The following is a 26,996-nucleotide window of genomic DNA, read 5'->3' as shown; positions in this document are numbered from 1 at the left end:
CAAAGTGGCAGAGAGAGGCCGAGCCAAGAAGCTGCATGTGTTGGTACTGGGCGCGGTCATGAATGGCTCAGCTAAAAAGCTACTGGTGAAAATCAAGGATACAACATGTATTTTGGCACTTGCTTTACCATGTGTTCTCAATAATTAATATTTTCTTCTAGGTGGTTTATGAATTAAAGGCTCATCTCAGGACAAAAATCTCTTGTCCCATTTTTTATTTTCATCTTTCAAGTAGAAACTTGTTTGGTCAACCCAACTAAGTTGTTCAAAGTTCTGTGCTTTTTTTTTTTTTTGTGGCTTACATTCAATTACTAATGGGAACACTTTAAACCTAATTTTTTTCTCTCTTAACCTGTCCTAATAAGCAGTGAGTTTTCAGAGCTGAATCTGTAAAGTTTTCATTATCTTACTTCCACCAAACATTCAAAACTGAAGACTCTTAATACAATGGTGCGAAAAAAGGATACATCACAAGATGAAAGACTATAAAAATTACCAAGCTATGAAAAGCACAGCAGGATGGGGTTTTTTCTCCCCCTTATTTGGAGCATTCCCTAAATTGCCTCTCTTCAGCATTTTTGAAAAGTGTCTGCAGATGATGTGATACTAAGAAAAACATCACAGAACAAAAAAGAAATGTAGAAAAAATAACCAAAATAAGGTTTTTTTTCTTAGAAGGCTAATTAATATTGGCAGGGACACACTGTTGGAATGTGTTCTGGATGGGTTTATGTTGAATGTCTTGACTGTATGTGTGAGAAGGAATTGGATAGGTTGGGTAATTTTATAAATCTGTAAAAACAACATTGTTCAGGTAATACAGATTTGAAACTATGTTCTAAATAAAATTTTTTGGGTATTGAATCTAAATTAACTGGTGTATCATTGATCAGGGAGATGGCCTTTTTATGGAGTAATTGAGTCTGAAATATTGAATTAGATATTAAAGATTCTTATAATAGGTCTCCTCTTAACCTTTTCCCAGTATTAGATTATTTTGGCAATTGCTTCTATTTCACATATGTGATGAATAAACAAAAACAAGAGGAGGATGATGGTGCATTCTCTCCCTTACTACTTGGGCTCAGTGATTACTGGTGTTATCTGACATTAAGTTATAAACACAGGTGCTTACCACAATTGAAACTTCATCTGTCTTCAGTAGTTAATATTTACCAGTTGCCAGAGGATTTTAGTTTAAAATATTTCTTTTAATACTGCTTAATGCAGTAGGAATTTTTATGCAATTAAAAGCTAGATACCATGAAATCTTAACAACAGGAATCCTTAGAAGGTTTTTATGCAAACTGTGCAGGAAAATATCTCCAAGAGTAAATATGGTGGTTATTCCGGTTGCAGTGTTTCTATCTTTTAAATAGATATTTCTCCATTCATGTTTGTGTTCCATTGCCTCCTGTATTCTTTAAACCTTTATGTGGTGAGTTTTCTCTGTCTGTTTCTGGATACCTCTGTTTTCTAGATCTGGAGCTCTGGAAATGAATGAGCTTTTGCCCAGAGTAGTTAACCTCCACTTGACAAGAAGGAAACATTAGAATCAACTCTGTTCCTGATTCTTGGATTTTCTTTTCACTCTGGGTAAAATTCATTGCTACTCTAGATAGCCAGAGCTATACCTGTTCATCATTTTAGTCCCACTTTTACCTGCAAAGGACTTGAACGTCGTGTAGCCCTGTGCAATCCCTCACCCCAGCATCTCAGTTACTGGACTTCTCCATCTGGCTTTTACACCTGATGTCAGGTGTCTGTTAGAAGCTGTGCTGGAAAAAGATTCTTTCTTTAAATTGAGATAGTGTTTATTTTCATTGTGGAGTCTGATTTTCTTCTTCAGATAGAAAGTACTTCCGTAAATGAGGCTACATCTCAGTGCCCAATACTGGGGTCTTAAAAAGTCCTCTTTTAAGTATGTGATTTCTGTCTGTAAATTGTGAAGAAGGTTGGGAAGGGGTTGTTGGTGGTCATTGATTGTGGGGAGGGGAAAGTCAGGTATTTTGGGTTAGTTTTGGCAGGCGGTGGCAAATCAGTGTCTTGCTTCAAAATCAGGGCAAAGAATCAAGGGCATATGTAGAATAACAGCTCCAAAGTAATGCTTTTCAACTTTCTGTCTTTAGCACTACTGAGGCAGACATAAATTCTTCAGTGTGATCGTTTTCCCATCCAGATGTTTCCCAGATAATGACCAGTCTAGCATGATTCTCTTCAGAGGCTCCATAAATTATTTCAGCAATACATTGAAAACTTTGTACTTAATTCCGCTGAATAAGCTGGATAATGAATCAGGCTACTGGAGGACATTTCAATCCTACTGGGCTTGGTTCAGATCAAAATACTGCCAGATTTGCTATTCTTTTGCATGTTTCTAGTTTTGGATGTGGATTGATTTATTTATGGTCTGAACATCAAAATGTGTGGTATCTATTGCAGCCCTACACAATGAAACAAAAACTAAGGGACACAAGGCTAAGAGTTAGAGTAGAATTGTATAACAGGAACTGTCTCTGGGAGAGAAATGTTAATTTTGCTAAAAATGTAAATTTTCAGCTAAGAGCTGTTCAGTATTTTCATTGCTTTGGGTAAAAAATGCAAACTGTAGAAGAGATTTGGGTTTGGAGCTTCATTAAGAAATTCTTCATGAAATGTGTCAAAGCCCCACTGAGGGAAATATTTATGCCAAGCTGGCATTAGTGTATGCTTAGAATTAAGCAGGTAACTACCTGTTTGATGAAAGCATCTGTATTGTGTCACTGTAAATTATTGTAAAGAGGAGAAATGACCACTGGTGGTGAGTAAAGAAGTGAGGTCCCTTGAAGTGGGGCAGTGCATGCACATAGCTACCTGTCACATCACTTTCTCTCAGCTTTTACAAGGCAGCAAGAGAGGATGAATCCCTTTGAAGGAATTTGGTCCTGGCCTAGTATTGGCAGCCTTGCAGAAACTGGATCTAAAGTTGATGCACATTGAGATATCTCCCTTTGAGCCTGTGGCCTGTTCCTCGTGCTTTCGAAGGCTGTTGGATGCCCAGCCTCCACTGTGTGATGTCCTCCACTTTTCTTTAAGCTTTGGCTTCCATTTTAATGCTTACTTTTAAAGATCCTGCTGGGCACAGCAGGCCTGTATGGAAAGACTGTGCTTGGCAAAGGGCTAATTATCAAGTCTCTACTTGAACAGGGTTCAGCTGTCACATATTACAGTATGGATTTGTTAACACTTCTTAAGGGGTGGTGGTAACATTGCAGTTGTCTTTACTCTCTGCATGTTTTCATATATGAAAGAGAGTAAGTTTAGGTTTTATATTATTACTGTATCCCACAGCCGCAAGGAGGAGAGGAGAGAAGATCCAGCAGGCAGGAATTGTGCAGCAAGATTGATTTATTTAATTATTTTACAAACTCTTTTATAGACTTTTTTCTTCATAGTCTAATTGACCAAAGGATCAGCCACCCCCTGGGTTGACTGGCTAAAATCCTAAACATCCATTGTCAAAATATTTTTCTATTGTACCATTAACATAGTTCTACAAGGTCGCAGGTGTTCATAGTTTATAGAACTTCTGCTAAGCTCTTCATGACAGAGAAAGGTATCCCACAGGCTTAGAAAGAAGCAAGAAAGTTCTTGCTAGCAGCAATATTGTATCCACATTATATGAGGAAAAAATTCTCTGCCATCAGGGAGGTGATGCACTGGAACAAGTTGCCAGGAGAAGCTGTGGTTGTCCCATCCGTGGAAGTGTCCAAGGCCAGGTTGGACGGGGCTTGGAGCAACCTGGGATAGAGGAAGGTGTCTCTGCCCATGGCAGGGGAGTTGGAATGGGATGGGTTTTAAGGTCCCTTCCAACCCAAACCAGCTGTGATTCTATGATTCATATTAACTTGCTTTTTCACCGTGTGAACTCCCTGGTTTCTTGCTTAGGTTTTTTATTTCATGCTCCAGTTTTGAGAAGATCTCCAACTACAACAACTGCTTTATGATTAAAAGTGAAGTGTGAAAAAAACCTAATATATGTGCCTTGGTTTTTATGTATTTGACACTACATACAGGTTTTTCAAAATCATCTCTGCAGTTCAATAATGGATAAAAGAATTAGAATCAGTCAGAGAAGGCTTTGTGTCTCTTGTGCCTTACATATAATCAGAAAGAATGAAATTTTGAACACGTTCCAGGAAAGCAGGTGTGTGTATTGTTGCAGCAAGGGGCGAGAACAGCGTTTGTTCCTAATGGCTGCTTGACTTCAACACTACAGATTGCATAAAGCCTGTTCCCTGAATTGTATTAAAACAAATCGTGTTATGGTATGCAGTCAAGAATTTAGGACACAGTTGATCTGCCTGAGTCTGCTAGCTTTAAAATATATTTTACTGGGGGGGAAAAAAAGGTTTGCATGTTATTTTGGCAAGGAAAACTTGAAATCCTTGTAAGCTTTAAAAGGTAAAGATGCAAAGAAAACTGTCAATGTATTCGTTTCACTTTTTTTTTTTTTGTAGTTTAGGGAAATGGGAGGGATAGAGAGAAATGTCTTGATAAGAATCTGTTAAAACTGACAAATTTTTGAACGACAGTTTTAGAAATCAAGTCTTGTGATTTATTCATGTATTTTATAAGGAAAGCAGGTCTACTAAAGCATATGAATTTGCATCCCCAGGTTTCTTACTGCTTAATAGAGTATCCTGAGAAGCTTCCATGGTGGTATTGTCAGGTCATAGGGATTGTGACTAATACAGAAGGAAAGGTTTTCTTTGCTTGCTTTTGCAGCCTCTTAAAGTGAAATCATCAGAAAAGGAGAAAAATAGTATTGGCTTGGGCATAATATAAAGAATATTTTGAAGTCTAAAAGTAGCAAAAATGGACCTGTTGGGTATAATGATGGAAGAACCCTGGATCCCTTTGCATGGATTTTTCCATTTTTGTTCAGTATTTGCTATTTATGTGCTGTAGGACACCAGGATGACTCTGCAGGTTACAGAAATTGCCTTTCTCTGTTTTGCCCATAGAATGGATGTTGCTTTAGACCTGGCAGAAGGAGCTTTTTCTCTCTTGTCAGTGAACTTCCGTGTTCTTCCACAAAAGGACAAACTTGTTCCTTTCTTGATTGAGTTTCAAACCATATCTATTCTCAAGTTTGTAAGCAAATGTGAAAATACTCATTTTTCTAAGCCCTTTGTCTATTACAGAGGAAATTTATGTAAAAAATAATGAGAAGTTAGGTTGAAAAAAGAAGCTGTTAAAAGCTGAAAAAGTCAGAAGTAAGATATCCCATGGAGTTTCAAACAAGCACATACAATGAACAGTTTCAATATGAGGACTGTTTCTTTTGGATCCCTGCCTTAATGTGCATATATTTCCATGCATTATAGTGGTGCTGCTGGATCTAGTGAGGCTCCGTTTGCTGTATAAGTAATTTATCAGGTTTAACTTATATGTAGGATGTGTGAATACTTGATTACTTTTACTCTGAGAAGGTTTAAGACTGCAATATTGAGAGTGAGCTTTAGCTTAGCTGATTTTATCTACACCGGTGAAGTGTGTAGTAATGGCTATGAAAGCAATTAATAATATTAGTGACAGAATCAAGAGACTGACTAATTTATCATTATAGATTTTAATGAGGCTTATAATCTAGCAATAAATATACAATATATTCAAAAGTATGGAGTTATAAAAAGGATGATTTATTTAACTTTCATTCTAAACTAGTCTGCAACCCAAAGGTTGTAGAAAGTAGGCTTGTAAGAACATAATTCTTTTGGTGTTATGGAGCAGAAGGATGAAAATAACAGAGGAAGAGAGTTTAAATTAAAGGGGGGAAATCAGTTGTTTATCTTCATTCAAAAGGCCTTTAAGCACAACAATAGTTTTGTAGATGTGGGAGGCATCTTGTGCACACCTTCTTTTTCATCTCAATCTGCTCGCTTGGCAGAGCGTGGGAACTGCCTCGGATGCTGCATCCCTGCAGTTCTCAGAAGATGGGGAGCAGTGGAAGTGGTAGCAATACTTGGGAAAAGGTGTCTCAGATTTTAGACCAAGTTGTTGTAAAGAGACCCAAAATGTGAAAAGTTATTTAGCAACTTTAAGATTCAGTGTTCAGTTTGAAAAATAAGCTTTACTATAGTTTTTGTATTATTGTATTTTTTCTTGTTATGGTCTTCCTTATTGCTTTTATTCTTCTCCCTTCTTTCCTTGCTGGACTAAGTCTGCAGAATGTCTCTGGCCAGGAGTGGTGCTAAAATGTAATAAGCTCCTGACAGGATCTTGCCTGAGCAGTGTAAGAGAGTGGCAGAAATTTGGAAAATTAATTATAGCCAGTCTTGCCCAAAGGGGAGTTGGAAACTCAGGTGGTAGGGGTAGCATTAAAACAAGAAAGAAGCAGCAGTAATAAAACAGGACAGATGAGACCCCAAAAAGTAGGTTTTCCTACTGTTGGATCAGCTAGATGTAAGTAATAAAACCCAAAACCAATCCAAACTGGACCCTTTTAAGGCTTGTAAGGGGAACCCTGGGTTCTGGAAGGAAGGCTCTGAGCTGCAGAGATGCAGTTTGGGACATTATTTAGAACCCTTACAGGACACTTGAGCATTTGTGGGTTTGCATCAACACTGGTGAGGAGACAAGTAGGAATGGCATGTAGGTGTTCTGGGGTTTGTTGGTATCCTGATAGTTCTTGTGCTCTCCAAAATAAGGCATAATTGCTGTCAGAAAACGTCTGTAATGTCTGCCTTGTTTTCTTCAAATGTCATGTTATGAGAGCAAAACTATGAAGCAGGGTGGGGGAAAACCCCTTGCTTATGGAAAGGAAGCACTGAATTTACTTCTGTTTTTAGGAAATCAGTGTTCAGCATAAATGCTTGGGGGATGGAATTGGTCATCCAGTGAGAGCTCCAGCCCATCCTTCATGGAGTAATACTCTAGACAACCATGAGAGAAATGTGGACTAAAGCCTGACTGGCCAAAGCAAAGCTTGAAGTTGCACATGTCCAAAGAAAGAAGTGATTTATTTTCTTCAGAGCAGTTTTACCAGGTAAATACATGTTTAGGTTGCCCTCTGCCTCTTTGTGGGGTGGAGAGTTCGGAGCTGGTTGGAGACTCCTGTACCTCATCTGGCTCTTTTGGGATTCAGGGAGGAGGAAGCGCTCCAGGAGTTCTGCTCATCAAGCACAACCTAATTATTTTACCTAAAGAAGGGTGACCATCAAAGTTCTTGAAACCGGTGACCCTCTGCCTGGCCACTGTGGGCTGGGGTCCTTCTGTGCGTCCTGGCACCCAGCTGCCTTTGTGGACACAGCTCTTGTGTGTTTATATACTCAGTGTTTGGGTCAGTAAGGAGACAGGGCTTCTGTAAAACCTTGATTTGGCATGTCTTCAATTTGCTTTCATTGTGTGGCTCCCGTGACAGTGGGTTGCTCTCATCTACTTTGCAATGTGTGCTAAGCTCATTCCAAGAGAGATCAGGGCATGTTCCAGGGACACTTTGCTTCTGGTGAAGTACTTACACTGCAGTCAGGGGCTTGCAGTGAGCCCTTCTGTGCTCAGTTGACTTGCACTGGGGTAAAAATACACTAATGTAGTAGTGAAATGAGTTCTGCATTTTTAAGAAGGTGCAGGCAGTAATTCATTTACACAGAGCCCCTGCAAACAGAGAGGCCAGACCACTGAAAGTCGCATGGTGAGACAGAAGTTTGATTGGGAATTCATGTGAGACCTCCTCCCTTTGTCCCAAGCTATAATTCTGTGGTGTGGGAGGTCTTGTCAAAGTAGTCCTGAGTTCTCTCTGGTAGAAAGCCTTTTGTTCATAAACAGGGAGTGTGTGAGACCTGTTCCTGTGCAGTCCTACATCGTGTGTTCTTTACAGCAGTTTATTTTTGATAAGCTACAGCACATTTTAATGTAATTGTTAACATGCCTAATTTGCAGCCACACAGTCGTATCAATAATAATGGAAAGTTGTTCACAGGTAATAAATTAGCATAGCATATAACCAGCAGAACTCTGCTTCTCAGTATATTGTTTCACGATCAAGAATTCAGTAGTTAAATATGCACAGCAGTGGGCTGAGAACAAGCTGTTCATTTTTGCTGCAAGCAGTACCAGTGGACCAGAGTAATCATAGCTCCCAAAAGCAGGACTGATTTTATTGATTTTAAATAGGCTTTCATTATAGCACTGAGCTTATTCCAATTGCAAGAAGTATCACTGCTGTTTGTATTCACAGCGCTGACTGAGGGAAGGAGAGGTCTTGTTGGATGCAATGTAGAGGCTGTTTGTCCCTCAGTGTTCTATTCTGCCCTGCTGAAACATCTGAATTTATTATAGAAAATATTTTTTCCTATGTGGTTAAAGTTTTTTAGAAATGTAGAGTCAGCCACAGTTCTGAAATTTTGAATTCTGACTATTCTTTGGAGGAGTAAAGGTCTTGCTTATTTATTGGCATCTGACTTAGGGACCAGCTGTATTTTGGTTCCATTTTTTAAAGGATTCTTTAGAAATCATGGAATCACTTTGCTTCGAAAAGACCTCTAAGATCACCAAGTCCAGCCATTTAACCTAATACTGCCAGGTCCACCACTTAACCATATCCTTAACACCACACCTGCACCTCTCTCTTTCTCTATAGGTTAGTGTAAAAAAGGCAAATGTGAGAGCTGCTCAGTCTGAGATATTAATGTATTCGGGTTATAATTAGTTAAGAACACATGCTGCTACCAGCAATGCGTCATTAATCTGCATGGAGCAGTTTGCAGCTATTTGTTGCTAAATTAGTGACACTTAAAAGCTGTTGTGTTTTTGTATTTTTTGTCACGGTAAAGAAAATTATAAATCTGTGACTAAAAATCCACATATGCACACTTAAGAAGCGGGCTGGTGTGTTGTTTGGTTTTCTTTGGGGTTTTTGTGTTTGTGTTTTAATTTACACAAGGCTGGTCAGTCAATGGCCATACACAGAAGTTGGTTGAAGCCTTAATGCTGTTTAAAATGTGGCACTGTACTTTATGGTGATGTAAAGACATGTTGCTTGTGATAGGTTCTCCTCAAATCCTTTATGTGTAACTGCACAGTCCTGCTTAAACATTTTTCCAGTGTTACTAGAACAGTTTAGAACGGTATTAATAGAAATTAGTTACACCTTTCTGGTTTTAATGGATTTAATACTGACTTTGGGTACCTTTTTTATTTTTTTTTTTTTCCTTAAACCTACAAGTGAAGGTGAATTACTTCAGATATTCTAGATAATCCCACATTTTTGTTTTGGCATGATCTTTCATAACATAATTTGGGAATTCAGGCAGGAACAAACATAAAAATTTTGTGTGAGCATTTCTAGAAATCAACTCTTTAAATAAGATGGTGACATTAAGTAGTGAATCAACTTGGTAAGTACTGAATGATCAAGCCTAGTTACTGTAAAATGAGATCTGGATGGTTTATTTCATTTTACAGAGTTTGGGCAAATAATTATGGAATTAAATTGCTTCCTGTTGGTTTCCTTCAGGGCATGAAGAACCTTCTACTGTGCTCTGCTGAGCTGCTGCACTGATTAGTTCTTCAGGTCTAATCTTTACGTGGCTGTGCTCACTTTCGTGTCTGTTTGTTTATGGGTTTGATAGTTGTTTTTCTGAAGTTACTGTATTGCCTTGATGGTCCTCTAGTGGATTATAAAAATGTACACATTAATTCCTTTCTCTAACTTCATTTGTTGAAGCCTAGTGGAGATAATTGGTGCTCATGGAACCAATGTGGTGGTTGGGAATGAGGGTGATGATCACTCCCAGAACTGATACCACTCATCACTGATAATCAAAGCTCACATTGTTGGGATGGTTGGAAGCTAAAATTGATTTAATTAAATGCTTACAGCATCTATTAACAATACCATATTAGATTCTTTATCACAGCAGCTACTTTGATTTTTAGAGTTTGCTTCTGCAGGTTGAAAAGTGATTTATAGTTTTAATTCATCTTAATTTGTGTGCTTAGGAAACATTTGATATAAAACTTTTTGTTGCATTTAAATTTCCTTGTAATCTGCCCTGCAGTGGCATGAGTAATAGGGAGCCCAGAACATGAATATATTGAAATGCATTAAATATTTTCAAGGAGAATGCTTTTAAGGTCCAGAGTGATATATGTCAAATGTTACTGAATGGATAAACATATGGAGATATTTTACCCTCAAGAAGCTTGGAAATTAAGCATCTCTTAGTACAGTATCTATTTTAAAAATAATTAACAGTAATAATAGAAATAGTAACTACTACTACTACTATTATTACTGCTGTGTTAAAGTACAATACCTGTCTTAAATAGAATATTTGTTTCATATTATTTATTCTGTTCTAAGGTTCAGTTTCTTTTTGTAGCTGCTGAAATTTATTATACAAGCATTTGAAATGATGCTGTGTCAGAGCTTGTCTGCACCAAAAATTGCTGCACCTCTAAACCTGTATTTAATAATCTGTAAAATGTTTTTACAGCCTAGAAAGTCTATGTGTGTTTGAATGAAAGTATCTGTATCCTCTGTGCCAATTAAACAGTAAATTTGTCAATTTAACAACAAATTCTTATGTTTTCTTGATACTTAGATAAAATATTATGGTTTGAGGTGTGATGTAATCCAAACACCACTGAAATCAAGAGATTTCCACAGACTGCAGGAGAGGGTAACAATGAGCCTTTTCTAGGCACACCTAATGATCTGTTAATATTAGGATGTCAGACTTTGCAGAGCACCTAGCACTATTATGATAAATGTGCAAAGTGACAGTAGTTGGTGATAATAAACATCTGAAAGGCACCTGAGAGGCGTTCATGGCTCAAGAAGTCGCTGTGATCCAGAGCTGCAGAGATCATGAGTGATGGTTTGGTTTGGTTGGTTGTTTCCTCTTCGCCGTTTCCCCCGTGTTTGACTCTGTAAGGATGTCAGGATTGCTTTTGTTTGGAATGTAGGACATGGTGCAATTGCTTTTGTCACTGTCTTGCTGCACTTTCCTGTTACTAAGAGACTGTTACACTCAAATTGCCAAAGATCCAAGTGATGCCTCACAGATGAAATGTTTTCACAGCTTCTGCCCTTGCTCTGCTCTCACCTGCCCTTTGGAAATAGGGATTTCTGCTTTAAGAACCACACCCATACATTTCCTTCCATGCGTTCAGAGCAAAGAATCAAATTTATTTCCCTTGATGAGCACTGTTTTGTTGTGTGTTCAAGACAAAATATGATCTATGTTTAAAAACCATGCTAGTGTGTCAGCCATGGAGCTGTGCTGGTTGTGTGGTTTGTTGTGCAGGCTGTGTAGCTTTAACAGCATGGTTCTGATCTCTGCAACGACATATTTATCCATCTAATAAGCTGTGTATATTCATCCCTTAACTTCCTTGAGCAATTCTTTTTTAACATGGTTGCTTTATAGAAGTGATGAATTTACTTTTGTTTCATTTCTCACTAGTAATGAACAACTTCTTGTTGTTTTAAAAGAGTCCAACCTGGAAATGCTTTTTAATCTCATACTAACAAGCTCAATAATTGATAAACTACAGAACTGCAACGTGCTTTTCTTTTACAGAGGCAAAGGAAATTGTTCTGAAGGCACAGATTCTGGCTGGAGGGAGAGGGAAAGGTATTTTCAATAGTGGATTGAAAGGAGGAGTTCATCTAACTAAAGAGTAAGTACTTTAAATTAAAGAAACATAAATAAATTGCTCCTTGTATAATATTTAGGCTATTTACAATAGCTATGGACTGTTTATTTTAATATCTGTCAATAAACTAACATTTTTTCTTTGTTTGTAGCCCTAAGACTGTTGAACAGCTTGCTAAACAGATGATTGGGTACAATCTGTCAACCAAGCAAACTCCAAAGGATGGTGTGACAGTTAAAAAGGTAAGATTTTAGCCTCTTAAAAGTTGAAAACTGTTTTCAGCTGCAATTTTGCATTAATAAGCTGGGATGAATGACGTAGATTTTTTTTAAATCCTTCTCCAATTCTGGATTGATTGCATCTAATTGATGAAAAAAAAAAGAAAAGGAAAATGTTACTTCTTTTTTCTGTTTGTGTATGTATTTTGTTCATCAATTTTGGCATACCCACTGATGGAAAAATAAGTTGATTTCTGCCATGTATATTGAAAGGAATCCTTTGTCGTAGGCTCATCTTCCATCAAATGCATACTAAATAGTGATATAAGTTCACATTGCATTAGCTGTACATGCTCATTAACATTCTGCTTACAGAAATAGTAGATACATGATTACCTGTAGTAATAATATTATCTGTATTTCAGTCACCCTCAGGTCTGGGCAAGTCTTAATAAAGCAACAGATGAATCACAGAATGATTTGAGTTGAAAGGGGTCTTTAAAATTCCTTCAGTCCAACCCCCTGCAATGAGCAGGGGCATCTTCAACCAGATCAGGCTGTTCAGAGCCCCATCCAAGCTGGCCTTGAATGTTTCCAGGGATGGGGCATCCACCACCTCTCTGGGCAACCTGTGCCAGTGCCTCACCACCCTCACTGTAAAAAATGTCTTTCTTATTCGTAGTCGAAATCTATCTTCTTTAGTTTAGAACCACCTTGACCTATTACAACAGGCTCTACTAAAAAGTTTGTCCCCATCTTTAAGTATTTAAGTTTGTCCCCATCTTTAAGCCCCCTTTAAGTATTGAAAGGTTTGCATGAGAATGATCTCAATTGAAAAAAAAGTGTCTGAACAGGAGATTCTTCCTACTTATTGCAGATACAGACCAAAATATGTTCATGGTAGTGATTGAGGTAGCACATGGGAGTTCATTTTCCAATGATGGTGCTTTCTGTAAGGCACCAATATTCGCTTCAGCATAAATGGGTTGCTCTGTATTGGCCTAAATAAGAGAAGTAAAGATTCAGCAAGATTCTCCTTCAAATTAGTAAAATTCTGTGAGTCAGGAAATCCTGGCAATTGCCTATCTGCTGTATCTGTTTTTATCTCTTGCTTTGTTTTACTGAGCAAGAATCCTTATACAGGTAAGTAGGCAAGAGCCACACTGTATCTGATGCCAGGAAATAATTTGGCATGGGCTGAAGGAACTGCAGTTCACATTTAATATCCTGTGAACAGCTTGGTGTATTAGCATAGAAGGGGAAGGAACACCTGTCTGGAAAGATCCTGTCTAATGAGGGCTGGAGGAAGGTGTTCAGGCAGTTCTTCTCCTGGGGAGCAAGGAGAGCAGATTACCATCACTCCTCAGAGTCGTTGTTAAAAAGAAATACTATATATTGAAATAGGAGAAACAGTATTAGCATTAAGGCATGTCTGTCGGAAATCCTGATAATACTAAGGATATAAGACAGGATATCCCTTTTCCATATTAAGGCAGTCTGCTTGGGAAAATTAGTATTTTAGCTTTCTTTTATAAGTTCTTTGTTTTTATTCTTTTGCCCTAGTTGGCCTGCCTTGAATACATCCATACACAGATTCTGCTCTTTTGTCAGATTGCAATCCTGTTCATCATTGACAGATTCAGTTCTGAAAAAGAAGCTTCTAACTTTCTTTGAAATTGATAGAAATGGAAGAAGGGCGTGGGTGTTGGGGGTTTTTCACGTGGATTATTCAAAGGATTTATATTAGGATGACTTTTGTGCCATGTACAGTGTAGATATAGAATATTTAATTTGTGGTTCCTTTCTTCCCCCTCCACATGTTTGTATGAATGAACAGTAGGCAGGACTAAGCAGCAGGGGCATAGGTGAAGTTTAAGGTGAAGTTTGCACTACTGAACTTCAGATATTTATTTTGGTGGTACAGGATTATGTACAGCCTTGAGAGACTGGGTATTCTTCCTTTGCTATAGGTTCCCAGGGAAACCCTTCAGGAGATGGTTTGCAAGTATTTTAATGTTGATCCATGATAAACCAATGTGATGCTTTTCGCTGGTTGAAGCTGATCATCTGCTGTCATAGACTTTCATTCTGATTATAGAGTTGGCTTTTAAAAGTATGTTGGCTTTGAACTAGTATGTTTTATAGTTTTGGAATTGAGATCTTGATTCTTACTAATTAATGGTAAGAGCATACACCCTGCTTTAATTCATTTTGTAGCAGTTTGCACAATGTTATGCTTATTAGATAGTGAAGAAAGCATATTTAAAATTATGCACTAGGTCATCAAAAAACTATTTCCCAGCAAAATTATGTCTTTTTTAAAAGCATTTCTTGTTTACAAAGTTAGCTCATGTTGAGATCTTTAAGGTAGTTAGAGGAGCTGAAGCACTCGGGTTTGTAGTGTCAGGATTACAAAATCAAATACTGACATTTTAATCAAGGGGCAAACTACAGTAATATTGTTAAACATATAAATTTAGCTATGTCTGAGATACCATTTAATGCAGCAGGAACTTAGTGTACTGAAAATGCCAGGCAGGCTCTTTGGGCTTGCTAAGGGCAGTGGGAAAGTTGAGAACAAATCGCTGGCATTTTTGTTCTATTTCAAGGCATGTGCTTTCTCTCTGCATGTATGGAAGAGTTTGTGTGTCTACATGTACTTAAGGAAAATTGCATCTCAGGAAGAAAAGAAAAGGCATGTTTTTAGGATTTGTGTTTTTTAAACTTTTCAGTGTTCTAGAAAGTTTGAGTAGTTTAAAATACTCCTATGTTTTAAAAAATTTAAGTAATAAGCATTTTTCAGAAGGAAAATAGTTATTATGTTGCTTTCTGTGAGGCAATCAATGAGCTAGTGTCAAGTCAGGGAGTGGAAGTCATGTACCTTTTAGATATATTTGTAAGGAAGGTATAAAAGGTAGAGATTTTCTACAATTAGAATAATTATGAAACAGAAAATGGTGGTTTCAGCTTTCTTTCTCAGCTTGTGCACCTGCTACAGAATTTAAAGTGTGTTTGTGCTTCTTCAGATTGATGTTTCTCAAATAAATAGCAATCTCCAATTCCCTCATAACTTGGAACCTGTTTTGTGAGTTTACATAAAATCCTCTTATGGCAGTTTGGAATTTGGAGAGCCTGGCTATCTGTGATGACAGTCTTCTCTTATCATGACAACCTGAGAATTCACTACCTGTGTTTTCTCTCCAAGCAATAACAGAATGAACATTTTGCATATTTGATTCTGTTTAAAAAAAGCTGTTACAGTTACCCTCATGAAATTAGACGTGTGACTTAAACTTTTAGGTAGCAATTTGTTGCAAAGAAGGAAAGCTTGAAGTTGTCAGGAAGTTTTAATGAAAACTGATTTTTCCCCAGGACATTTTAAATATAGATATGATATGGTAAACAGATAATGATGCGTCATATTCTTTATCAAAAGCAAAACAGACAAAATGTGAGAAGAGTCAACAGTCTCTAGATTCAATTTCACTATTCTTAACTGTTCATCAATGTGTTTGCATTAGTTCTGTCATGTGAGTGATAGGTAGACTTAAACAAATAATGTTTAAAGACCTTGAACACCAACTTCCCTGGCTTTGCTCTGCTTCAAACAGGGAGGATGGTGAGGACAAGTTACTTTGTTGGGAGAAATTAGAGATATTTCAAAGTCTGACAGTTTTTGTTCTAAGGTTGCCTATTGCAAAGTAGACTCTCAGTAGTTTTGTGAATTAAGACAGAGAAGTATCTGATGATGTTGACGTTGTTAATTAGCAACAGTGAGGACAATCACTCCAGTTGGAAGTTGCAGTTGAAGGTACCTGATTTAATAATGTTAGTTCCACCTGCTGTGCCTGCAAATGTATTCCTCAAAACTTGTTGAATGTATTCCCCTCCTAAGTCTGGCCCTCACCCTGAGCTCCCACAAACTGTCTGAACAGTTCTGACAAGATCCAGCAGGATCAGTTGGTTGTATATGACCTGTGTCTAAAGTAACTGACTCACATTTTTCAGATACATTGATGCAGGATATGTAAGAAGGTGAAAACTTGGATGCAGGTAAAAATAGTAGCAAATCAAGGATGCTTTCCCTACCCTTGCTCGTTAATTTGACAAATCTTGGCACGTAGCCAAGCTATGTCTCTGAAGTTGTCTTTTAGCATCCCTCTGTAGTAAACTAAAATAGGCAGATGCTTTTAACTAGTGCAGTAGTTTTTTGCATTCTTGGTTCTCTCCTTCACCCTGGCTTTCTTTACTTTCCTTTTTGAACAGTCGCTTATTTGAACTATTCCTTTACATCCTCTTATGTTGTATGAATAAAGCAAGGTAAAAGTAGAAGGAAACAAAATTACTATAAAGCAAATTGCTTCCAAGTCAAAATGACCATAAATAAATTTCATCTTTCCTTCAATTCTGAGCACTGAGGGCTTTATTTGATTCCTTGTTTCTTACACTTTTTTCTCCTCTTCTGTAATACATACTGCCTGGCAGAAAGTCCCTACATTCTTTTTTATGTACTCTGGAATAGAATGTCAAAAAAGCGACTTGGGTGAAAGTATAGTGCATCTTTCTTGTTTATAGTCCTTGAACTATGAAAACCCCAGAAATACTCATTTGATGGAGCACCTTGTGCTGGGTAGGCAGAGTTTTAAGGCTGCAGGTATAAAAATGCCTCTTGGATCTGCTGACTGAGAGAATTCATTTCTCCTTGTGGTACATTCAGCAATGATCTTTGTCTGCAATCATTGTTCAAAACTGTCACTTCATAAACAGACCGTGTTAGAAAGATGTTGCTACTTAATCCTTCTTAATTATATTCATATTTGGGAAGTGATTTTCCTGATTTCTACCACTTCCATTGAAAGTTGGGAAGTAGTAGCTCTCTTAAGGAAGAATGTAGTGCTAATTAAATTGTAGAGGTGGCTGCTTCACTTTCAGATTGAAAAGCAAAACTGTCGTGCAGAGCAGAACTACAGTCTTTGCACCTTAGATTATGGCATCTGTTATGATCACAGGCAACAATTGTTAATGATCATATGCAGATTTTTTCCTAAAATTAAGAATATTTGGGGAAATTTAGTATTCATATATCAGAACAGTTTTGTGAGTCCTTTGCAAGTGTAGAACTACTCAGTCTCTGAAATTGCTTCAATAGCTGTTGTTAAATTACTGCAAAAACAGTTCAGGTGAAGAGGAAGGTACAGTTATTGTAATGCTAAATTGGAAAGGACTTTGTGTTGTTTTTGGGAGGAGGGAAAAAAATCGTAGCAAGGACTTGGTATGGGCCAATTTCTGTCCCTTTTAATGTGGTACTCATAGATTCCAAATGTGGGATTTGAATCTCCTTTCTGTTTTGTGCTGTGGTGTCTGTCAGATACTGGTACCAAATGGCTCTGTAGCTTAGAGTAATAACTAGAAAGTAGTACCTCTGTGGAAAAATAGATATCTATGTTTCTAGATTGTGCCAGCATCTGAAGGACACACACCTGTTTGACTCTCTAAACTGAAAGTAAAATGCTGGATGGCAGAATTATCAGTAAACCCATTTTCTTAGGAAATACTTGGGTGGGGCAGGAATTTAGTGCAGAGATTACAAGGGCTGGGTGGCCTTTGGTCAGAATAAGGGAGGGAATTTAAGCCTGAGGTTTACTGGTGAGGAACAGCACTGCTGGTGAGATGCATCTGAAAGCCAACGTGCCCGTCCTTGTATCTGTGTGATCTGCAAACCGCGTCCTTTGTGACTCACGTCTTTCTGAGGGCACATTAAAGTGCTTGTTGGGATGAAAAGGTAATACGGATGCAGCAGCAAGCTGTTGGAAAATCCCCAACGATGAGGTGGTCCAGGTTTACATTGCTGGCTGCGTGCCCCAGTGAGAAGAGCAGCATTAGAGGAGTCTCTTGCTTAGAGAGAGAAGATTTCTTGGGAAAAACATCACGGGATTGTAGGACTGTAGTAAAAGCAGTGAAACAAATGTTTCTTTGCAGGATAGCAAGTATCAAACTGCTGCATTTAAGGCAGAGTAGAAGGACCAGTCAGAACCACTGATGTTTTCTTTTCTTCCCTCTATTCATTTTTAGGTGATGGTTGCAGAAGCACTGGATATTTCCAGGGAAACATACTTTGCAATTCTGATGGACAGAGCCTGCAATGGACCTGTCATGGTTGGCAGTCCTCAGGGTGGTGTGGACATAGAAGAAGTTGCAGTAACTAGCCCAGAACTTATCTTTAAGGTATTGAAATAGTGGTTTACAATGAAAATTTTCCTTGTCAGTTGTCCAAAAGAATATTTTTTCCCCCTTTCTTCTCCCTTTTTTCTTTCTTCCATGTAGAAAGGAGACAGGAAGAACCATAAAAATAGTGTTTCATCAAATACAGGGTCAGACCTGTCATCTAGTAAATGAAGCATATTTAACATCTGATTTTATTAGAATTTTTCACTTAGAAAAAGATCTTAAATCTAGCTGTTATGTGATATGTTAAACTTCGTATCTGAAATGTTTTATGAGTGAGTTTCACTTTCAGGAAGGTACACAGTTTTTTCACAAGTGGGTTGGTGCCAAGATACTTATTGTTTCTGTGTCCATTTTTCTCTAATTTACAGAGTTGTTAATTATTTTTTTGTACCTGCAAGACTTTTCCATCTGAAATACAACTGTTGTAATTACTTTCTTAACGATGACTACACTGAAGTATTTTTTATGTTACTGTGGCAAGATAATGAGTAGACAAGCTATTCAGCTGAGAAAATAATTGATACAATCAAGTATAATTATTCAAAAAGTTGTAAAAATATTTAACGTGCATTTTAAAATTATATAAACTTCACAGTGTTACTGGGCAGTGACATTCATTGCCTTGAAAATATTCCAAAATATGTCATAAAAATTAACTAGACTAAATATTCGTCAATGCCATCTGTACAGTAATTAAAAGTGAAAACTGGTGTCACATTGTCTTGTCAGCGTGCAGCTCTGAAGAATTATATATTTTTTGGAAGGACTGTTTCACAGTCAGTGTGGTAATTATAACATCCCCTATAGGCAGCTGCTATAGCCTCAGTCTGGGGGAGCCTCGGCAAACAGCCAGGCTTTAATTACTAATTTGCACATGTATGCTAAATGTTTTCCTTTTGAAGTTATAAACCTCCATTCAGATTGAATATTCAGTTATATTTATGCATGTTACTGTTGCAGGAGGAAATAGATATTTTTGAAGGCATAAAGGATCATCAGGCGTTGCAGATGGCAAAAAATTTGGGATTCCAAGGACCTTTGCAGCAGCAGGTAACTTGGCTCTACTCCCTTGATTTAGGCTGAAGACTTTTTAGCCCAGCTCTATGTTCAATATTTTCCAGCAGGCAGGAAAGGCCAACTGTCATTACATCAGAATCACTTTCACATTCTAAATACTAAATTGCACCTATGTAATTGTCATTGGGCTTTAGCCTAATTGTTTTAAAGTGACAGTCCCTAGTCTTTGAAGCAGTCGATGGCAACAGGCTGTTCCACCATGTGGGATTCCTTTGCTTTCATTGGAATTCCATTGGAGCTCTGTGAATGGTATGGGTAGAGCTGGTTTTGAAAATTGCTTTTAATATAGGCAGAAATAAAAGTGTGTCTGGATTTGTGATTGAAACCTTTTAAAAATTTTTAATCTTTAACTCAAAAACAAAGGGCTGCCAGCTTGTTGTCTTTTCAGTATTTCTTTCTACACATATATATATTTTGAATATATGTATTTGCCTTTATGAATCATTTTGCAGAGAAGAGAAGAGAGCTCATTTAAGCTACTTTGGCCTGGTTTTTTTCTGTAGTATCAAACTGTCATTTTTGTAGAACTCCTTTATTTTTTATTCAGCAGTTTTAATTATTTTCTATCCTAACATACAATTAACAAATGCATAATGATTAAGTTGATTAACACACATTTGAAGATTTAGCTGTATAGCTAATGAGGAGGAATGATTATGTAGAACCTTTCAACCCTTGAAGAGTTCTGGCACTTGAAAATTAACAGCAATATATGTATGGACTTTTAAACAACACATTTAAATAATGCTGCAGGAATGCATTTCTTTTCTCGTGCTGTCAACTAAAAGGAATTTACTGAAGCATGAGGACATAGTTTTTATCCGGACAAATCCTGGTATTTACTTATATGTTCTCTAGTTCTAGGATGGGATTTTCTGCTTTGCCTTGAAGACGCTCAGTACTTGTAGACCTTGAAGAGAAATGTTGACATTAAGCTGCCTGATTCAGACAGGTGCTGAAAGATGGAGCAGCCCTTAATAAAAATGAAGTGATTCTGGTGTTCTGGTGCAGTTGCAGCGGAGGACTGTGGCAACAGCAGCTTTTCAGGTGGCCCAGAGTCAATGCTGGGTTCATGGTGGGGCTCCCTCCCCAGTATCACTGCTGAGAGCCTCACCCCTGTGCTCTTGGGGTTGTTTGTCAACCTGAGTGTTTGTGCCAAGGAAGCTGCTGCACATTTACAACTGATAATTCTTTTAAGTCAAACCCACTGAGAATGCTTCAATTGATAGCTCTTGGGCAGGGAAGGCTTCCTAAGCAATCTGTGTGCTGCTTCCCAGCTATAGCTCTTTAAGGAATCTTATCACAGAATCACAGAGCAGTTTAGGTTGGAAGGGACCTTAAAGACCATCCAATTTCAAGTACCCTGCCATGGGCAGGGGCTCCTTCCACTAGATCAGGTCACTCAAAGCCTCATCCAGCCTAGCCTTGAACACTTCCAGGGATGGGGACTCCACTGCCTCTCTGGGCAAAACTGGGATTGGGGTTGAGTCTTTCCAGTTGTGATGTTTTCTTTTGCATGACTAACCTTTAAGCATAACTAACCTAAGCATGTCATGACTTACGCTTTCTTTTGTCTAATTCATTTTACTTATCAGGAGAGGTCCCAAATATTTTTGGGTTGTGTACTTCAGTTAGCTGATCAGTAATGAGAGGAAAAAAATTGAGTGGTTCTTCATTAGTGCACTTCATCTGCAAACTTATTTCAGCTAATAGGTTCACAGTGTGTAATGAACCAAAGGGATTTTTTTTACACGTGTTCATGTTGCTGTTTTTAAGTAATTCTATTAGTGGAAGAATGTTAAAAGATTAAAAGACTTGGAAATTAGTAGTCAGTGGTGATACTTTTGGCCACGGAACGGGGCATGGAGATAGAGGATGAGGAGTAATGGGGAACAAGCAAGAGTATCTTGTAATGAGTAAATAAGCACGCTTCGGGCATCAGTTCTTCAAGAAAACATTTCATACTGATGTAGGAAGGAGAAATAGATATTTTTCCTAAAGTCACCAGAGTGCACAAACTACTTTGTGGTTTCTGCCTTTAGACTGATGAACGTGAAGGCAGCTCAGATCTCGGCGTACCGGGGAATACTTCATTGTGTTGGTGCCTAACAGTCACTTCCCAAATCAAACTTGTCATAGTAGTTGCACTGTCTATTTTGTAGAAAATCTCCAGTTTATGCAGTATTTAAATGCACATTTACTAAATGTTACGCAGTACCATAATGCTGCATTATAGCAATGTAAGAGACTACATGAGTATGGTTAAGAAAACAGAAATAAAAGCAGTAATTATCTAGGACCGGTGTGCAATGTAACACATTAAAAATAATCAATAATGGTTTACCTTTGCCTTGAAAACATGAACTTCTATTTTTCTGTGTGGTAACTGTAAATCATTTGATCACATTTAGGCAGCAGATCAAATTAAGAAGCTGTATAATCTTTTCTTGAAAATTGATGCCACTCAGGTTGAAGTCAATCCCTTTGGTGAAACTCCAGAAGGGCAAGGTAAGAAATTGAAGGAAACGAATGCATTATAATTCTTTATTTATGCAAGCTATAAATTAAATTGCATAGAAGCATGTAGCAGCAGCTTTGTATTAATTTCATTTTGTAATGTAATTTAAGTGACATTCATAAATATTCCCATGGCAGATTTTATCTTTCAATACCTTTTGTTGTTTCATCCAAATACGGGAAGTATTGGCTTCTACATGTTCTGCTTGGTGAGAGACAGCAACATTTTCTGCTCTTCTGCTCTGTATAAAGTTGGGGTTTTCTTGATTTTTTTTGATGGGGTTTTTTGGGTTTGGTTTTGTGTGTGTGTTAACGCTGCTAGAATTCCTGAGATTGTGTGGAAAGAAACTTGTTCTTTTATGTTTGCGTTCATATGGGTAATTTAAATTTTAAGGTGCATGACTCTGCAGCCTGCTAGAGCACAGGACAAATTTCAGTTGGAACACTTGGCTACATCCTTTGGGAAGAAGAAGGGCCATTGATCTACCTGCACCATGACTACAGGGCTGAGGAGGTGTAGGGTAAAAATAAGGAGCTGAATCAACTTTCACCTCATTATAATATTTGGTTTTCCGACTGAAACCTTTCCTTCTATTTGTCATTTTTGTCCAAGTAACTCGGACAAAGGTGAAGAGGGGAGGATCTAAAGATGCCTGTGGGATATTGAAATAGAGTAGGGCTGGTCCATGGGGATCACAGTTACCTCCTTATTGTTTCATTTCACTGAGGTGCTGAAGGCTTATTGGTGGGGTACCAAGAGGGGAAATTGGGTGTGCAAGTAGAGGCAAGTGAGGGAGAGGACAGTAAGTAACAAATGTGGTCCTTAAAGACTGGAAAGAACCGTACTCGTTTTGCATCCTTGCTGATGTACTGTGAGGTGGCACTGTGGAAATAAAGATTTGGATAAGTTACCAAGTTAGCTCTTCTGGAATGGCTGTGCATATTTAGTGAGAAGGGCTTAATTTGAGGGATGGTAGGAGTTTTTATGCTGTTTTCTCTGAGGTTTTTCCCCATGTGTTTTGCATCCAGGAAGCTGAGGAGCAGAAACAGAGTGGGTTTCAAGCTGTGAAAGCCATCTTGCTCGCAGAAATGCACAGGAGTCTTCCTGTGCTTATTTCATTTTGCTAGCAGTTTCTCCATCTGAAATGTCTTAAGGAAGAATAAAGACAAAAAAAATGGAAGAACATTTGAATAGCTTAATGCAGCTCTTCCTAATGATAAAATATAAGTCTCTTTATAAAGCCCATTATTCTTGTCAAAGTAATGGATAAGATGGATTTATTTCTTGCTGTGTTTTGTGGTTTTCACTTGTGTGGATTTCCATTAGGTTGTATGTATTTCCTTGTTTAATATCCTAGCAAATGCCTTGTTAATCTTAGTGGGTCAGAAGCCTGGAACTTTCCTTTTTTTGTTGTTTGTTTGCTCTCAGTGTAAACTGTTGAATTGGCAGATGACAAAAATCCTACACCACTAACAAAAACAACAGAAGTACTTCATGAATATAAGTGTTGGAGCATTCTTCCATATTTGTTTAAAAGAAGAATCCATTTGTATAATCTATCATGCATGTAACAATGTGCTTTTGATAGTGAAAATGGTTTAATAAATATTAATACATGTTTTTGCTGCTACTTTGTACAGCACAGCCTTTGTTAAAGATGAGTGTTCTGTAGAAATGAGTTTCTATTAATGTGACATTGAGGATGTTTGTATGTAGGGTAAACAGAGCTCTGAAACTGCAGTTGTACTCTAGCTTTGAGTTGGTTTAGCAATTTAAGCACCTGAAAGCTTGAAGAAGAAAAATGGTCTTATTTCATTGCTGAAAAAGTAATTAAAGCAGCTCTAGTGCATTAGAAGTGTATTAGGAACTGCAGATATTTCTGCTTTTGGCACGTTCCCATATAATGGTTGACCAGGTAAGATCTGGACTCTTCCAAGAGATTTATTATACTCACTCACAAACAATTTTCTGAAACTGCAGTCACTGAAGTGAAATTTGATACTGTTTTAATTTAATCTGTTATCAGTTACAAGTCAAAAATTAAAAAAACCCCATCAACATCAAAAAACCAAAACAAGAAAACCCAATGCAAATCAAGATATACATCTGAGACTCTCCTACTTGTGTTAATGTTTTGTTTGCTGTCTCCTTAGCTATTTTTTCCTAAGTTAAGAAACTGTATATTAAAACGAGTTACTTCTCCACCAAACAAGATTATGTGTTTTATTTTAATTGTGTATCTATATCAAAGACTAAAATTGTCCTCTTAATTGTCACTGATGTCCAGATGTGTGCAGTGCTCATGAACACGTGCACATGTACCATGTATGTGTTCCAATGGCAGTGTGAATAAAAAACCCCAGCAGATAGAAAAACTATTAGATTTTTATGGACACAGCATTTAAAGGCACTTAGATCTGATTGGTTTGCCTTGAGAAATCAATTATGCTTAAGTCAGTAATTATAATCTGAATATAATACAAGGAAAATTACTTGCATAGTAATATGATAAGTATATAGTCTTACATTTACTTAGAACATTTTAATGAGGCATTTGCCTATGCAAACCCATAGAAATAATGAGTCAGAAAATAGGCAAATAACACTCCACAGGCATTTCTGTTACTGGTGTGTTAATGTCAGTATTGTGGCTGCTAGCCAGTCCTTTGTATCTTTTATTTAATGTAGTCAGATTTAGCTACTTTTAAATTTGTTTTTACAACCACAGCAGATCGTTATTGATGAGAAGATTTGTATTTACTTTCTTAATTTTCTTTATTTAAAAGTAATCTTTTGGTAATTTTTAACATATGTTGGTTTCAGGTTTTTTGAGCTCTTTAATGAAATAATGTGTGTTCAGTTAATAACATCAGAAATTCAACATGTGGCTAAGGGGAGAGCATTTTGTGTTGCTCAGCTCTGAATGACCGCGTGTTACCACGCATGGCTTTGGGTTGGTGCTACCTGTTCTGTCTGTTCCAAATTTGGAAGGTGAACTCTCCTGTGGCACCACTGCAGCCCACCTGTCCAAATCATAAAAACTGCCCTCATACTGTACAGGAACTTTGTTTGAAGCAAACACAGAAGATTTTCCTGTGTGGTGTGGAGATCTTGCCGTGCCTTTTCTCAATAGAGCATTTATGGAAAACCTGCCCTTTCCTGCTGGAATCAATGCTAGAACTTCAGCTGCTCCTGTGTTGGAGGCAGCATCACTCCCAAAGCAACCTCCCCCTCACTGCTGGAGTAGCTGTAATATTTCAGAAACCCTGACTGACTGTAGGCTCTAAATGCCTGGATGTTGTTTTATTTTCTCCTCCAGTTGTTTGCTTCGATGCCAAGATAAACTTTGATGACAACGCAGAATTTAGGCAAAAAGAAATATTTGCCATGGATGACAAGTCTGAAAATGAGCCCATAGAGAATGAAGCTGCCAAATATGACTTAAAATATATAGGACTGGATGGAAACATTGCTTGCTTTGGTAAGAACAAATACATCCAAAAGACATTTGAAGACAAATTTATACTTGTTCAGTCTATAGACTTTGTTTACATCTGACATTCAGGCCACCCTTGACAGTATTTCAGTCTGTTTTGCTGAGTATTTCTGCTGTTTTGTCTGTCCTTCCACAAGTTCTTGCAGGAATGAAACTAAAATTGTGTGGAAACCGTGCTGATGGCCACAGCACACAGGCAGGGCAGGAGTGGTGTCAGAGGGAAGGCAGGCTAAGGGGTTTCAATTTCTGAGTTTTTAACCTGATGTAATTGGTCTTTCCAGAAATTAAAACAAGAAAAGTCATCAAAATCTAATCAGTAATTAAAAAAAATGAGTGTGTTACTTAAAAGACACTTGAAAAGTATGTGTGTATAAATGTGACATTCCCAGTTACAACTGAATATTAAACTCCATTTCCCTTTAAGGAAAGCTGCTAAAGAATCTGCTTGGAAATGGCAGCTTTTTATTTTCCTGAAGTTTCTGTACAACAGAAATTACTCTGCTGTTTAGAAGAGATAAGTGGAAAAGTCAGCTATGCTCTAAATAATCTTCATTTTGTTCAAATTCTTTTAGCTAATACAGCATTTATTAATCTAACTAAATTAGGCTTTTTTTTCGACTTGATGAGAAAATGCCCAGCATTTATATTGGCTCAGATGTGTACTCCAAACACAAATCTAGAAGATTCTGATAATGTGTTGCAATTGATTCAGTAAGTGAGAGTGAGACTTTAATCTTAATTTAAAAAAAAACAACCAAAAGACCCCAAAACCCAAACAATAATTGCCAATATTGTGCTATTTTTTTAGTGCTCTGATTTCCTGGTGACATAGGAGTCGTTGTCCAGCAGGAACAACAGGAGCAGCTTAAAGAGGACACATAATTCTCATCTACTTTTCCCAGTTTAAAAGATGTTCTTACCCATGGAAATGCTTCTAGACTAGTGCAAATCTAAAATAAAAGGCAGTTTCAGAACATCTGAGGTCTGTCCCCAAAACTGAGTTATCTGTGATGCAGTAATACAAAGCATCCACTGCTATCAGACTGATGGGAGAGGAGCTTAAAGAGTCAATTTGTCCTTCACATCACTATTCCCAGAAGTTTTTATGTGTCTTTATTTTCAATAAAATCAGAAGTTTTTTTACTTCCAGAATTACCATTCCCATGCTCATGCATGCTTAAAAGAAGGTGCACATCTAAGCCCTAAAGAAACTTAAATGTTGGTATGTTTGCACCAGAATTTGAATTATTTGTTGCACTGGATATCCTTGAATAGCTACTGGCCTATTTAGAAATAGCTGTGTAACATTTTGAGCCGTGTTCTGGGGTTGTGCTGATACATTTTAAGCCTTTTCACAAATCATGTCTATGTGAAATACAAGCAATTGATGTTTACAATTACAGTCAATGGAGCTGGACTTGCAATGGCAACGTGTGATATAATATCCCTGAATGGTGGAAAGCCAGCCAACTTCTTGGATCTCGGTGGAGGCGTGAAAGAAGCACAAGTCTATCAAGCATTCAAGCTGCTGACTGCTGATCCAAAGGTAAAAATGTTGGGTTTGGACTGGGAGCTTCCCCATGCAGCAATAGAGCTGAGTAGGATCATGAATAGTGCACCGAAAAACCCAGATCACGGTGAGAACACTGAGGGTGAGTTACTAAAGGGGTGATCTGGGAGGAAAATTATTTCAGTATGAACCACTGGACAGCCTTTTCAGTTCTTGATCTGCACTCAGGTTTGCTGGTGAGTTGTGAGTGGGAACTTTCTCAAGGCAGTTCAACACAGAAGTGCAGGTGTGCCAATGCTGGGC

At 37.7% G+C, this 26,996-nt stretch overlaps 1 protein-coding gene across 3 annotated transcripts in view; it reads left to right on the top strand.

The window, feature by feature from the left end:
- Window positions 1-26,996, top strand: part of SUCLG2 (succinate-CoA ligase GDP-forming subunit beta) — a 114,966-nt gene that overhangs the window by 39,079 nt on the left and 48,891 nt on the right. For all 3 annotated transcript variants that reach the window (XM_039559028.1, XM_010390205.3, XM_039559029.1), the window contains exons 3-9: window positions 11,571-11,670; window positions 11,798-11,888; window positions 17,937-18,089; window positions 19,053-19,142; window positions 21,581-21,677; window positions 25,007-25,168; window positions 26,587-26,729. In XM_039559028.1, coding sequence (XP_039414962.1) covers window positions 11,571-11,670; window positions 11,798-11,888; window positions 17,937-18,089; window positions 19,053-19,142; window positions 21,581-21,677; window positions 25,007-25,168; window positions 26,587-26,729 — 836 coding nt within the window. The remainder of the gene's footprint in view (window positions 1-11,570; window positions 11,671-11,797; window positions 11,889-17,936; window positions 18,090-19,052; window positions 19,143-21,580; window positions 21,678-25,006; window positions 25,169-26,586; window positions 26,730-26,996) is intronic.

The sequence above is a fragment of the Corvus cornix genome, chromosome 12 (assembly GCF_000738735.6).
Source record: "Corvus cornix cornix isolate S_Up_H32 chromosome 12, ASM73873v5, whole genome shotgun sequence".
Taxonomy (NCBI): Eukaryota; Metazoa; Chordata; class Aves; order Passeriformes; family Corvidae; genus Corvus; species Corvus cornix.
The sequence above is the reverse complement of the archived record's forward strand: the minus strand, read 5'-3'. Positions and strand labels throughout refer to the sequence as shown.